Source organism: Vanessa tameamea, chromosome 13 (assembly GCF_037043105.1).
Source record: "Vanessa tameamea isolate UH-Manoa-2023 chromosome 13, ilVanTame1 primary haplotype, whole genome shotgun sequence".
In the NCBI taxonomy this organism is placed as follows: domain Eukaryota; kingdom Metazoa; phylum Arthropoda; class Insecta; order Lepidoptera; family Nymphalidae; genus Vanessa; species Vanessa tameamea.
The window spans coordinates 2121389-2135233 of NC_087321.1; the positions used below are offsets into that span (position 1 = coordinate 2121389).

At 31.3% G+C, this 13845-nt stretch overlaps 1 protein-coding gene across 1 annotated transcript in view; it reads left to right on the plus strand.

Annotated features, from left to right (window-relative positions):
- LOC113397973 (5-hydroxytryptamine receptor) overlaps window positions 1-13845 on the plus strand; it is a 109758-nt gene that overhangs the window by 79980 nt on the left and 15933 nt on the right. Inside the window, exon 2 of the mRNA XM_026636512.2 lies at window positions 9058-9116. Within this exon, the coding sequence (XP_026492297.1) occupies window positions 9077-9116 (40 nt within the window). The 5' untranslated portion in view covers window positions 9058-9076. The remainder of the gene's footprint in view (window positions 1-9057; window positions 9117-13845) is intronic.

Consider the following 13845-nt stretch of genomic DNA (forward strand, 5'->3'; position numbering starts at 1 on the left):
TTCGTCACATAATACTTTTCTAGAAGCTCAGGATTGCAAAAAAATCCTACCAAAAAATTTAAATTGATCAGCGGCTGCTTTCTTCTTTTAGTGGAGTAAGTGAATAAACCTTAAACTTATACACTTTTTGAACTGTGATAAAGATAACTGGAAATGAGAGTCTTATTACTTTGCAGTTTGAATTCAATTTTGCTTGCTCCTATTGTCAGCAATATAAGGCAATAATGTGACCAAGCAGCACTTACTGCAAACACTGAGATTTTGTGTTTTTTGGCCTTACATTTCTTTTGTATTTCAAAATGGTTTTCTTTACTTGTTAACCGATAAAGTTTGTATTATGTATTTATTTCGATTGCTTGAAAACAGCTAGACCGGTTTGAATACTTATACTTTATAGCTATTAGGTACATTGTAATGTTATTTGAAAATTGAGACAAGCCAGGAAAACTCTTGGAGATGTTTCAAACTTAGGGCTGCCACTTTAAAAATCTTGTCGCTGATAAAATCAAAATGTGTTTGCCCCGGATTTTTAACTTCAATCCTAGAGATCAGCAGTGTTATAAGTTAGCCATTATTTTGCCCGTTTGTTATGTGTAATATGGTAATAATACCTATTTCTTTCTCATCTAAACAACATTATTCTCTAAGGAAAAGAGATATATTACCGGTTAGTAAAATCAAAGTAACGAACATTCAATGTAGAAAACTACGGTTATATTATTTTTTATTTTTGTTTTGACAACTTTGTTTGTTTTTTCTTATTTGACGTGTACATCTGTAACAAAAACATCGTAAAAGTAGACATGTTTCGGAGGAAAAGTAGATAATAAGGATTTTTTTTGGATTATGGTCTTCTGAATGCAGCGGTCGAATATATTATTAATTATTTGAAATTAAATAATAAATCGATAACGTATTGTATTATTTTACATTTTATTAGGTACGATAGTAATGAAAACTACTTCGTGGCTTGACATGAGTTTGCGGTTCTAGTCTTAGTTCTACTGAACTTTGGTGGATATTGTGCCTACGTATTATCTAAGTACCCATGTTGACATTCTTACATTTAAAATCATCATAGGTGATGCCTATCAGTAATACGACATAAATAATACAATATAATATACTTAAATTAATTTCATTGCAGAAAACAAAGCACGAAGGTTCTAAGTCTTGTAAAATATAAAGGTCATGAAAATATTTCATTTATTTATAAAAATGTATTACACAATTATTCTTAAGTATTGAATAAAATATAAGTTGTTAGATAGAGGGATAGCGTACGACCCTTTCATTCCATTCTGTGTCATTATAATGTTATTGTCATTATTCTGTGGTCAAGTGCTACAAAGGCAAAAGTTCATTTTTGAGTAAAATATAAAACCTCATTTGGTTATCTGTCAAATCATTTAAAAATAATAAATTGCTTTGTTCTAAAACGGCATAAGCTTTACATTGATAATATCAATAATATTATCCAAAAAGGCATATAAGACAATAACCATCAGTTCATTGTTACTATTCTGATTGACAAAAGTGAGGTTATTAATATTGGCCATTTTAACGCCAGGTATTAAAATTGTTTCGAATATCTTATTGAAACTAAAGTAAACAAAAATCTAATTATTAAAAATAATTTGAACTACATTATATTTAAAAGAACTTCTAAATTTTTAGCAAAAATCGACTTATTAAATAATATAAATAAGTTGTCAAGTAAAACTAAATACACGAATAAAAAACATAAACAAAACAGAAATATCCCAGCTCTTTCTGGTAAGAATCAAAAGACGCTTAATGTTAAATTGATGAGAAAAAACTAATGGATCTCTTTGTACCATGTTTTATGAAACATTGAAATGGATTCATTATTCCTTTGATAAATAAAAGTTTTGTATGCGTTTTATAGTTTAGATTATTGTGGTTATTTCGTAGCTACTTACTTTGTTTTGATTGTCTACTAATTTGGAGTCGATTTAAAATTAAGAATCATTTAAAATTAATATATTTTTCGAAATCTACAAGGGAATTTTGACACTCCATTATGACGAAAATACAGAGCAAAAAATAAGATAATTACTATAATATTTAAAATCTTAAGATTATTAGGTATTTTTAAAAAAATTAACCGACTTCAAAATTTAAAAAAGAAATTGTAGTCCGTGCATCCTCAAAATAATCGACGTGTGTACGTACTATTAATTAAATATCTTAGTCAAATCCGTATTTGAATTTTGTTTGCCTTTGCGTATGTCCTAAAAAATATTAGTTTTTTTTTTTTTTATTTAACTAGCTGTTTCCAGTTTTTTCCTTTACCACCATCGAAATTTGATTTATAAACACAAATTAAGCATATGCAAATTAAATGGTAACCACCGGCTTAGGACTCGCGATATTCGATTAAGATTCAAGAGTTCCAACCAACCTTAGATCCAAAAAACTTAATATAATCAAAAACTATTGCAAGTACAAATCATGTAGTCAAATTTACTATACCCAATACTGAAATTTGACTAAATAACTTGTACTCCATAATTTATGTTTTCTTATAATAGATAGATAATTATCATATCATATTTATCTATACTGTATCAATACAAAGACGTTAAACTACATCTTTATCTTTTAGTTTTTGAAGAAAATGTTATTTACACTAATATTATAAACGCGAAAGTTATTCTGTTGCAATTTCAAGACCGAACCAGTGAACAGATTTTATGGAATTTGTTATGTAGCAAGCTTGAACTCCAAGGAAAGCAAATTTAATCATAATACGTCACGATCATCCCTCAAAAAGCGAAACCGTGAACGACAACTAATATTTCATATATTAAAATGTAAATCTAATCAAAACCATAATTGTAAATACAGACAGAGTTAATAAAGCAGTTCAGTTTACTTTGTGGTAGGGCTTTGTGCAAGCCCGTCTGGGTAGGTACCACCCACTCATCAGATATTCTACCGCCAAACAGCAGTACTTAGTATTGTTGTGTTCCGGTTTGAAGGGCGAGTGAGCCAGTGTAACTACAGGCACAAGGGACGTAACATCTTAGTTCCCAAGGTTGGTGGCGCATTGGTGATGTAAGGAATGGTTAATATTTCTAACAGTTCCAAAATCTATAGGCAGGTGTGGCCTAGCCATAATTGTGTGCTAATAGCTTGTCTGTTTTTTGGAAAAAAAATTAAATTATATTTTCAGTTATTTATGATTTTCGTCTGATTTCGGTATTAAATTCAAAGTGTATTTTAATCAATCATTTCCTATTTATAATTCTAATAAATTAATTAAATTGTTTCATATCAATAAATAAGTTAACAATAAATCATAAATTATGGTAATTATAAATATTGTGTAACAAATTAAGCGATCAAATGTGGTTTAATATCGTTACATCGATAAAAATAATTATTGGTAACGATAATACCCATGTATAATAAAAAAACTGTTTTTTTAATCTCCCTCTTCATCCGTACGCGACGGCTTATCGCCGTGTGCACGTTTCGACGATCCATGTCAATCAGCAATATAATCCATTCCATGAACATAAAAATATATGAAAAATATAAAAACATAATTATATTCCTTACTTAATAACGAAAATTTTCAAAAAACAACTAGTATTATTCCAAGTAAACCAACAATTCATTCATTCATCGAACAATTACTCATTCAGTTTAAGACATTCGAGTTTAAATAGCTTCACAAATGTCATGTTCAATTCAAGGTCATATTTGTTTATTTATCTTTTCCCCTCCTACCATTGAAACGGACTATTTATGTTACAACACAATGCGATAATTCAATAGATTTTCGGTATTCAGTGTAAAATTATACAAGATGACGACCTCATGCAAGAGATCGTTTAAGTGTAAGCAATATGTTAATGTCCCAATGCACGGCAAAGAGCTCGTCTTCTTTTGAGCAGAAGGTCTGCTAACATGCTGCTCCAGTGCAAGTTGGCGATACATTAAGATACAGATTTTCATCGAACACATACAGGTTTTCTCAAGATATTATTACCCTGAACCGCCGAGCTTTTAATAAAAATATAGCACATGAAAAATCAGTGTTACCTGCGATTGAACAGGCAATCATTAGTTTCTAAGCATCAGGCCATCTAGTCTTCTAATACATAGTATGCCTTAATATATTAGTTGTTAAGCAGCGATTGAACATAGAAACGCTATTAACTTCTTCACAACATAATCATATATATCAATGTTATCAGTAAGTAGTGACCATTTCCAATATCATGTTTTTATGATACTTTCAAGCGACATAACAACAATAAACTACAAAAATAAAGAAAAGACATAAAAAATGGTATAAAATTACACTATTTATTTCTTAAAGTGCATCACTTGAAGTCCATTTCGCTCCAAGAATAGTAAAAAATTAAAAAAAAAAAACACTAACCGTCAGTAAATGCAAAGCAAATAAACGTAGCTGTTGATATAAATTGAATAAACATGCAAATCATTCTGGAATATTTAATTCAATAGACATTCAATGCTCGATGTCGAAGGACAATAGATACGAGGGAACAATTTGTAATAATATATCGAATTCAAACAATACAACAAACGAAAATCAAGATTAGTTCAATGCAAAAAAATAATATCCGACTGAGTTTCTTTCGCCAGTTCTTCTCAGAAATTGACTTTTCCAATTCAGTGGTAAAATTTTAACAGTTGATAAGAAAGTGTTATCATTCTTAGATTTATTCAATATAAAGATATTTAAAATGGAATTTCAGTAGAGGCATTCTGTAAAAATAAACAGGAACCTCACAGCGGAACACGACCGTAATATGTCAGAATGTAATATGCGACATTGATTATAATAATTCTAAAATTTATAGGAAAAGCTTACCAAAATGGCTTAGCATAAATCGGCTGTTAAAATTTCTCGAGTGAGGTGAATTCTTATATAATTGCAATGCTCTTAAGTCTAAGACAAAAAGTCGACTACGCTAAATTCCAAATCGCATGGTGTTTGTAAATTATAACGCTTGTTATTCGGTTTTCCGAAGAGTTTGAAAATATATCTGTTAGGAAATAAAAGGTCGATCTTAGCAGAAACGAACAATTAGGCCCAATAGTTAGTGATGTTTGATGAGTGGGTCGTATCTATACAGGTAATTTAATAAATATCTTTAAATACTTATGTATGTTATTTGTTGTAAAAGAGGAACTACTGTACCGGTTCCTCTAAGTAGAATATGCATTACAAACCGGTGATAGCTTTAAATTTATGTTCTAAGATGACGTGCTCCGTGAATGTGTGCTCCCAATAACCTTTAATAAATTCTGATTTTAATTTAACAGCTAAATCAATTTGTAATGTTGACACTACCAATGTTTGTTACAGACCCCAAAGATAATTGAAATTAGAAATTTTGGAAAAAAAACACATCGAAATATCATTTTCCATTCCTAAATAATTTGCTTTTCTAATCCTAAACATTTCCTCTATCATTTTGATTATAGTTTTTTTTTTCTCTTTACTTGAAGTATGGAAGCATATTAGAATTCTTAGTTGGAATAACTCTACACGTTTTTTTTTTAAACAACTTTTCCAATATACAGAAGAGATTGCTTAGAGCAATAATACCGCATATATGTGCTTTCTGTGTTCATACGTTTTAATATTTTTTTTATACGCCTGTAATAAAAGTATTGATGGTTATACATGAATAAAATATTAATGGACTAATCTAAGTTTACTTGGGTTTGGCTTACAGCTTAAATTATAACTCGAGTTATTTAAAACCAACGAAGCGTGAACCCTCCCATAAGAAGTTATTTTTGGTATCTTTCTCATATATGAATCTACGATTGATGTTTCGATACGTTATAACGTAAAACAGCCTTATATTAACGAGTCGAAGTTTCGTAACGTAACGGTTTCATAAATCGTTTACAAATTGAAAATAAAGTTCGTGAAACTCGATACAATTGATAGAATCGAAACATTACAACGTTAAAATTCGACCTTGAAATTTTACCCGATTCGCGCCCGAAGAAGTTTCACTTTAATTTCCTCGGTGTTTGAAGTAAAACAGATATTTATACAAGACTTTGTATTGGTTTATTTTGAACACTTATTTATTTAAATAAACATGGACCTCTCTTTGAGATTAATAAAATTCGCCAAGGTTTTTTTATTATATAGGTTAGCACCACCGCCCATAGACATTCCTAAAAACGTTACACGTTTTCACGTTATTCAATGTTATTAAGTAAAATTATAAAATATAATTAAAGAGGAATAACATTCAATTCTAAACTTCAATCAATCAAAATCAAAATAAAATATACTTTATTCAAGTAGGCTTTTACAAGCACTTTTGAATCGTTATTTAACAAACTATTTAAAGTAAAGGTACCACCGGTTCGGAATGTAGATTATACCGAGAAGAACCGGCAAGAAACTCAGTTACTCTTTTTCAACATCTAAAAATACAGTCATGTTAGTTAAATACAATTATATATGTGTGTTATATCTCCTGTCTGGAAGTCAGCAAGCATTAAGTCCACGCTTAATCCTAATCCTCATTCATTGTCCCTTACGGGAAGACTCAGCTCCACAGCATACGCGGTTAGATAAGTCACTTAACATCAGGTTGCCCATTCGTCTTTGCGCAAAACTATATCGTAAATATATATATATATGCACGGGTCATATTCAGTTCTACTCGAGTAATGTTACAATTTAAAATTTAATATGATACCATAATTGTTTAAATTACCAAATACGATAAACTATCAATATCATATTTTATTCCAAAATTTGAACCGTTAATAGTATTTGAGATGATACGCAAAAATTATTAGCGAATTTGTATTTGAATTAATAAACGGATATAGAAACTGCGGTGAGCTTAATTTTTATATTTCTTATAAAATATCAGTGAGCGTCTGAATATGTAAATTGAAACTACTAATACATGAAAACAAATTATAAACACAAAATTTATCAACGATACGTTAAAATTTATTATTATTATTATCTATAAATAAATGTAATTAAACCTTAGATTTATATTCTATTTCAAAACACTTAACACATATGAGTAATTTCAATCTGAAAAGATTCATAAATCTGTATATAAATACATAACGTTATTCTTATATCAACGAACAAACTCAAAAACTTTTCTGAAGACGCTAAAGGTCACCATTTTAACTCACGACGCGCAAACATCGCAACATTTCTTTGAAACTTCGCTTTTGTACTAACTTGTGCCTTCTCAGATGAAGAGTTTAAATAAGTTAAGTTTACTTTCCATTGATAAAATATAATACAATTTTATGAATCAGATTCAAAATTATAAATAATATTATATTCTGAAGCATATTTAATTCAAAAAAATCACAAAAGATGAGCATGTCAAAATTTAAACTGAAGTATTTTAAAAGGGTGATTTTTAAACACTAATTTTACGAAATTTTATTTTACAACAAATATAGTATATTTGGCCTTAAAATGACGCACATTAAGAAAAATAAAATTGAGGCATTAATGGTCCAAGCAATAAAATTAAATGACTGACATATCTAAACGTACTTATTTATTTATTTAATTTTAGGACAACCAACAGTAGATACAATACTACATCAAAATAAAAAATACATTAAAAAATTATGTCGGCAAAGTTCTACTTACAGGTATTCTCACCATGCGCTATCATATCGCACAACATGTATTAAAAATATAAAATAAATATAAGCAATAATTAGAGATAAGAAGTTATAATACATTTTTAAGTAGGTATAATTAATAAAACCAATAAAATATTCCATAAAATTAGAAATGAGCACAGATCAAATTCTTTATTTTTCAATTGTACTGAGGGCGACTATCGTGACATGTCTATCTTTTACTTGATTACTGATGGCACTTATTAAAAAAACTTACTCTAACGACTCAGGTTTTTTTTAAATTCTGTGAACGGGCCATGTATGGACCACACAATGTTAAGACACCCGCACCCATAGACATTGCTGCTAAGAAATATAAACCATTCCTTACATCGTCAATGGGCCACCAACCTTGGGTGCTAAGTATAACATCTTATCCATACGCGGACACCCGCATGTCTACGAGTGCCTTAATTTATTTTATTATGAATTGTGTACATTAAAGCCCTAATTTTATACGGATTAAAAATTAGAAATAATTGCTAACAGATTATTTGACAGATCCGATTTCTTCGTAAGGAGATGTATTCTACTCCGATTCATACATTACGATCAAACCTGATATTGAAAAAACAAATTTTGTACATTCGTCATAATATTTGAAAACATGATCGATTTCATTTTGCACTTTTGGCAATGCGGATCACATTCAATTTACAGTCGTTGGGTCAATTCGTCCATTTCATCTGTCATTTGGGTATGCTGTAAACCTATTCTGCATCGAACGCGATCACAGTCGCGTTCAAATTGTAAGTGATCCCGATTGCACGACCACACCAGTCACTCGTCAGCAATTTTTCTGTCAAAAATAACTTTTATATAACGCTGTGATCCAGTTCGATTCAGAATCTATTTATCCGTTAAGTTGTGGATACATCGTCTAATCATTATGTATCCTTTAGTACCAATATTTATAGTCGAAGGTTACTTATCACCAGATATCACTATCAAGAAATCTGCATTGGTCGACCATTCGCAGTCGAAATGAATTAGTTCGTGTTGTAAGATAGTTAAATGCCGATGTTGAGATGACCTCCAAGGTCGAGTGGTGTGTACACCGCTTTTCACGGGTACGCCACTCCGAGGTCCCGGGTTCGATTCCCGGCCGAGTCGATATAGAAAAAGTTCATTAGTTTTCTATGTTGTCTTGGGTCTGGGCGTTTGTGGTACCGTCATTACTTCTGATTTTCCATAACACGAGTGCTTTAGCTAAAGCACTTACATTGGGATCAGACTAATGTATGTGATGTTGTCCAATATTTATAAAAAAAAAAAAATATGTTGTTGATTTTTTATTGATATTGATTACAAATGCATTTGAAAGTTTAATTAACGTATAAACTGTTGTTTCAGGAGGACGAGCGACAAAAGAATGAACGCGTCGCGAACACTAGGGTTCAATGACTCCAGCGGTATGTATCCTAACAGAACCTTAAAACCAACATTGTTTTATCTAATGCCGTTGCTTAACATTAACAAACAGAGCCTTATTCTAATAAGGTTTGTTTACACTTTCCCAACAAACGTTAACAATTTTTAATGAATTAAAAATATGCACTGACATTCTTCGTATGTTCTCTTTCATAATTGAATATTTCCAACGGCGACGTATCGCGACAGCTTTGAATTGAAACATACAATGAAGGAAAGCAATTTAAATTGCTTTTTCTATTATTCTGCTAAAAATTCAATGCATTTTAACATTATTTGTAGCGTTGTGAAAGAATTTCACAACGATTTATCTGTTTTTTTTTGGCGTTAATTAAAAGTAATTAAACAAAAATCATTCAATCACTCCTTTTTTGTTACAAAAAGGCACGAAAAAAAAGGTTTGATAACTTTTTTTTTCCATAAACAATTTCCCATATCCGTCCTAGACTACGTCCAAGTACTAATCCACCAACCCGCATTGGAGGAGCGTGGTGGAATATGCTCCAAACATTCTCCTTAAAAAGGAGAGGAGGCCTTATCCCAGCAGTGGGAAATTTACAGCCTGTTAATAAAATAAAATAATGCAAAAATGTACTACGTCGAGTCTTATATCCAAAGGTTGCCTGGAAGATCGCTTTTTATCGATAAGACCGCCTTATTTCTAATTGTTTTTAATGTGTTCTACAATAATTTGTATTTGTATAATTTATCTACGTCACCCTATTTAACATAATTATAATATTAAATAGATCACAGGCTTAATCTACACGGTACTACTCATTAGACAGCGATCAAACTTCGCTCGATCGTTGCTAAACAATTTTTTCAGAGACGTTGCTCGTCTTATTTACTTGGCAGTAGAATTTTGTGCAAGCCGTTCTGAATAGATACCATGTACTCGTCATAGGACTTCTTCTACCAAACAACCGTATTGTTGTGTTCCGTTTAGAAAACTGAGTAAGCTAAAATCTTAATTCCGAAGATTACTGGCAAATGCGCGATGTAAGATCATTTACTATCGGGTACCTCATTCGTCCGAATATATGTTTTATATTAAAAAAACATAATTTAAAGTTCACGCGAATAAAGTCGCTGCAAGTACCTAATATTAAATTACGTTTGTTATTTACATATGTCATACGTTGTGACATAAGCGCATTTGGTTAGATTCCATTTGAACTCGACTTGGCATCGACCACACAAAATTGGCCTGAATGACATTCGGTCGGCCCACGATTTCTACTTTTCTATTTTACGACCTAAGCTTTATTGCTAATCAAAATTTTATATCATTCTAAAATGAATTCAATAAAAATGTAATCACGATGATATTGTGCGTCGAATGAAATAAATTCGGAGTCGATGTTTATGTTTATGCATACTCGATAGTATGCATAAACAATTATTTCGAAACTCTGCATTTTTCAAAATGCAGAGTTTCGAAATACTTCGATAATTTTGGGTTGAAATTAAAAATTAACATATTTTTAGTAATTAGTTAAAAATATATCGCCCGCAAATCCATTTCTAAGTTTAATTAAAATATAACTTACTAAGCCTTACTTAACCGATATGGCCTACTGGTTAGAACACGTATATCATAACCGACGATTGCGGGTTCAAACCCAGGCAAGCACCACTGAATTTTCATGTGCTTAATTTGTGTTTATAATTCATCTCGTGCTCGGCGGTGTAGGAAAACATCGTAAGGAAACCTGCATATGTCTAATTTCCACGAATTGTGCCACATGTGAATCCACCAACCCGCATTGAAGCAGCGTGGTAGAATATGCTACTAACCGCAGTGGGTAATTTACAGGCTGTACACATATGTTGTACATACTTACTAAACCAAATGTATGAAAACGTTATTAATTTAAAAAAAAGCTTAAGTCTGGAAAGCGTGGCTACGCCTCTTTGATTGTCTGTTAACAATTACGTTATACAACACTATTAAAATATTCTAACTTAATGCTAGTACGCTAAAAAAACCTTCACGTGAATTTACATAGAATATACACAAAAACATTTATTGTATTTTATATATAAGTTTGAGAACAATGTCGTTTAACCAAATCAAATAATCACTATCAGCTGCATAATCTAATTCATGATTAATTCGATTAATTAATTAACCACAATTCGCCGTTATGGAGTGTAAATGAAGATGAGTTATCAATATGGTTGTTTTATTGACTTCATTGAACATTCATTAAATTACTAAGTTAGAGTTAGTTAAATATATACCTACGTAATGTATACAATGGTATTGGACAAATAAACAGTTTTAGCGACTTGTGTCCTTAACCCTGGGCTGTTCGAAATACAAATCTATCGTTTTGCGTATTATAAACCAACTATTATTGATTTATAAAAGACTAATATGAGGCTCTATTTTTATAGTAGATATTTATATATCGAAGGGGTTAGGCATCAACTCATTATCAGACGTGATGATATCCGAAATGTAAGTGTATTCGTTCACGTTCGTAATATATCTCTTTTCGATATTCCATCAACTATGACACTTGCCTGTCCCGTTTTCTCTCCGTCATACTGACGTTGCCAGCTTGTACGATAATAAATAAATAAATGCTAATTAAACTCTTTTATGCTTCGATATATATATATAATCTTCTGTAGCTATATAACGCTGATATCCTATTGAAAGAGATTATATTTTATTTTATAAAATAAATAAAGACAAAGGCGAATGGGCCACCTGATGTGGTCACCACTGCCCAGAGACATAGGCACTGTACGAAGTATTAACCATTCCTTACATCGCCAATGTGCCAAACTTGAAAACGAAGATGTTGGTCTTGAGCTTTTAGTTTCACTAGCTACCACACAGTACTAAACATTGCCGTTTGACTGTCGAGTATGTAATGCGTGGGTGGTACCTACACAGACAATCTTGTACATAACACTACCACCTAGATATGGTATAGATTGCACCCACCGTCTGGTAGGTGGTAGCTAGTCTCCAATAAAATATCTTGGCATATTTGGTATTAAATTTTGTCGTAATTGGCCAATAAATATTTCCAATTGATGTCCAATTTCAATATCAGAGCAATCTTAATTTGCCTACATTAGAGCGACAATGAAATCAAAATAGTCTCTATCGAGAATTATAATCGGGGGGTAGACGATATTTCACGATTTTGGATCAAGTCGAATTAACTCCGACTGTCTAGTAATTTACGACTAAGGCGATTATTCTAATCTCTTAGATTCAACGTTAATTTTAGATACAGACTGAGCTTAGCGCAATTAGATATGGACCGACAACCTGAATCCTAGTTTCGTATATTCATTTATAATCAATGAGCATACACACGGATACACTTGAGGCTTTATTCTGGGGTATGTCAAATTTTAATTTACGTTGCTGTGCTGATAATTTCATATTTTTTCAATTTCTTGTAAACTGATTCTATTGTTTAGTGGCGAATATAATATTTTAACAAATATATCAAATATCATTCCGAATAGCGAATAATAAGAAAAAACATAAGAATAGAACATTATAATGCAGACTCGAAACAGTAAAATACAAGAAATAACAAAAGAGGACATAATACGTTGCATAACATAAAAAAATCAGTCAAATAGCTAACCTTTCTGTTTTAAAATCGGGTAAATAAATACTGTCTCGAATACGAAATTGATAGCGCAGTCAGACCAAATTGCTTCTGTACTAACTTTTTTACATATGTTGTGTTCCAATGCGCTTATTAACGAATATTAAAAAAGTTATTAGTAGCCAGGGGCACGTGCCGCAGCACCACGACTTCATTACATAGTACGAAAATGCTGTAAATGCTTAGATCTTTAAAATTGCACAGCTAATTCGATGCAGTTTTTTCTATTAGATAGACTAATTCAAGAGAAAGCACATGCACAATATAGTAGAGAAACACTGATCATTTTAGAGGTTTCTAAAGTGATGTCGTAAATAAACACTTTTTTTTTTTCGCTTACATCGCAAACGCTGGCTGTACCCTACGAGATAGGTCAAAATAATGTACTACAGTATTGTACACTTTATAAAGGTCCTCAAAAAAGTCCACAATAGTATATGTGTATCTCTTAGGAATAACCCACAATAACCATTTTTTATCCTTTACTTTTTAAGAGAAATAATGGCTTATTTTCGATGCGTTTTTAAGCAATACAGAATTATTCCTCATCCAATTAAGTATCTTAAATACATCGAAGATATTACAGATTTAAAATGCATGGACATAGCGGTTTGTATTGTCTAATGACTGAAAAACTGTAAACGTTTTAAGAAATTCTGTAGTATATTTAATATCAGCACCCGTGTGAAGCCGGGCGGGTTCTAAACTATGAATCAGAAAATGTACCGATACGCATTCATTTTTAATAATTAAAACATTAGGTATGTTACCTATGCTACAATTTTTCTTAGGTCATATATATTGGCGACTGGCAATTGGGCCACCTGATGGTCAGTGGTCACCAGTGCCAAAAGACAATATACTGTAAGAAATATCAATCAATCCTCGTATTACCAATGCGCCAAAGATTGGAACCAAAATCGTACCCTTGTGCCTCACTAGCTCACTCACTTTTCAAATCAGAACATAACAATACTCAATACTGCAATTTGATAGTAGATTATATGATTACTGTGTGAATACCACCCAGACGGGCTTGGTATAAACCCTACCACTTGCGACT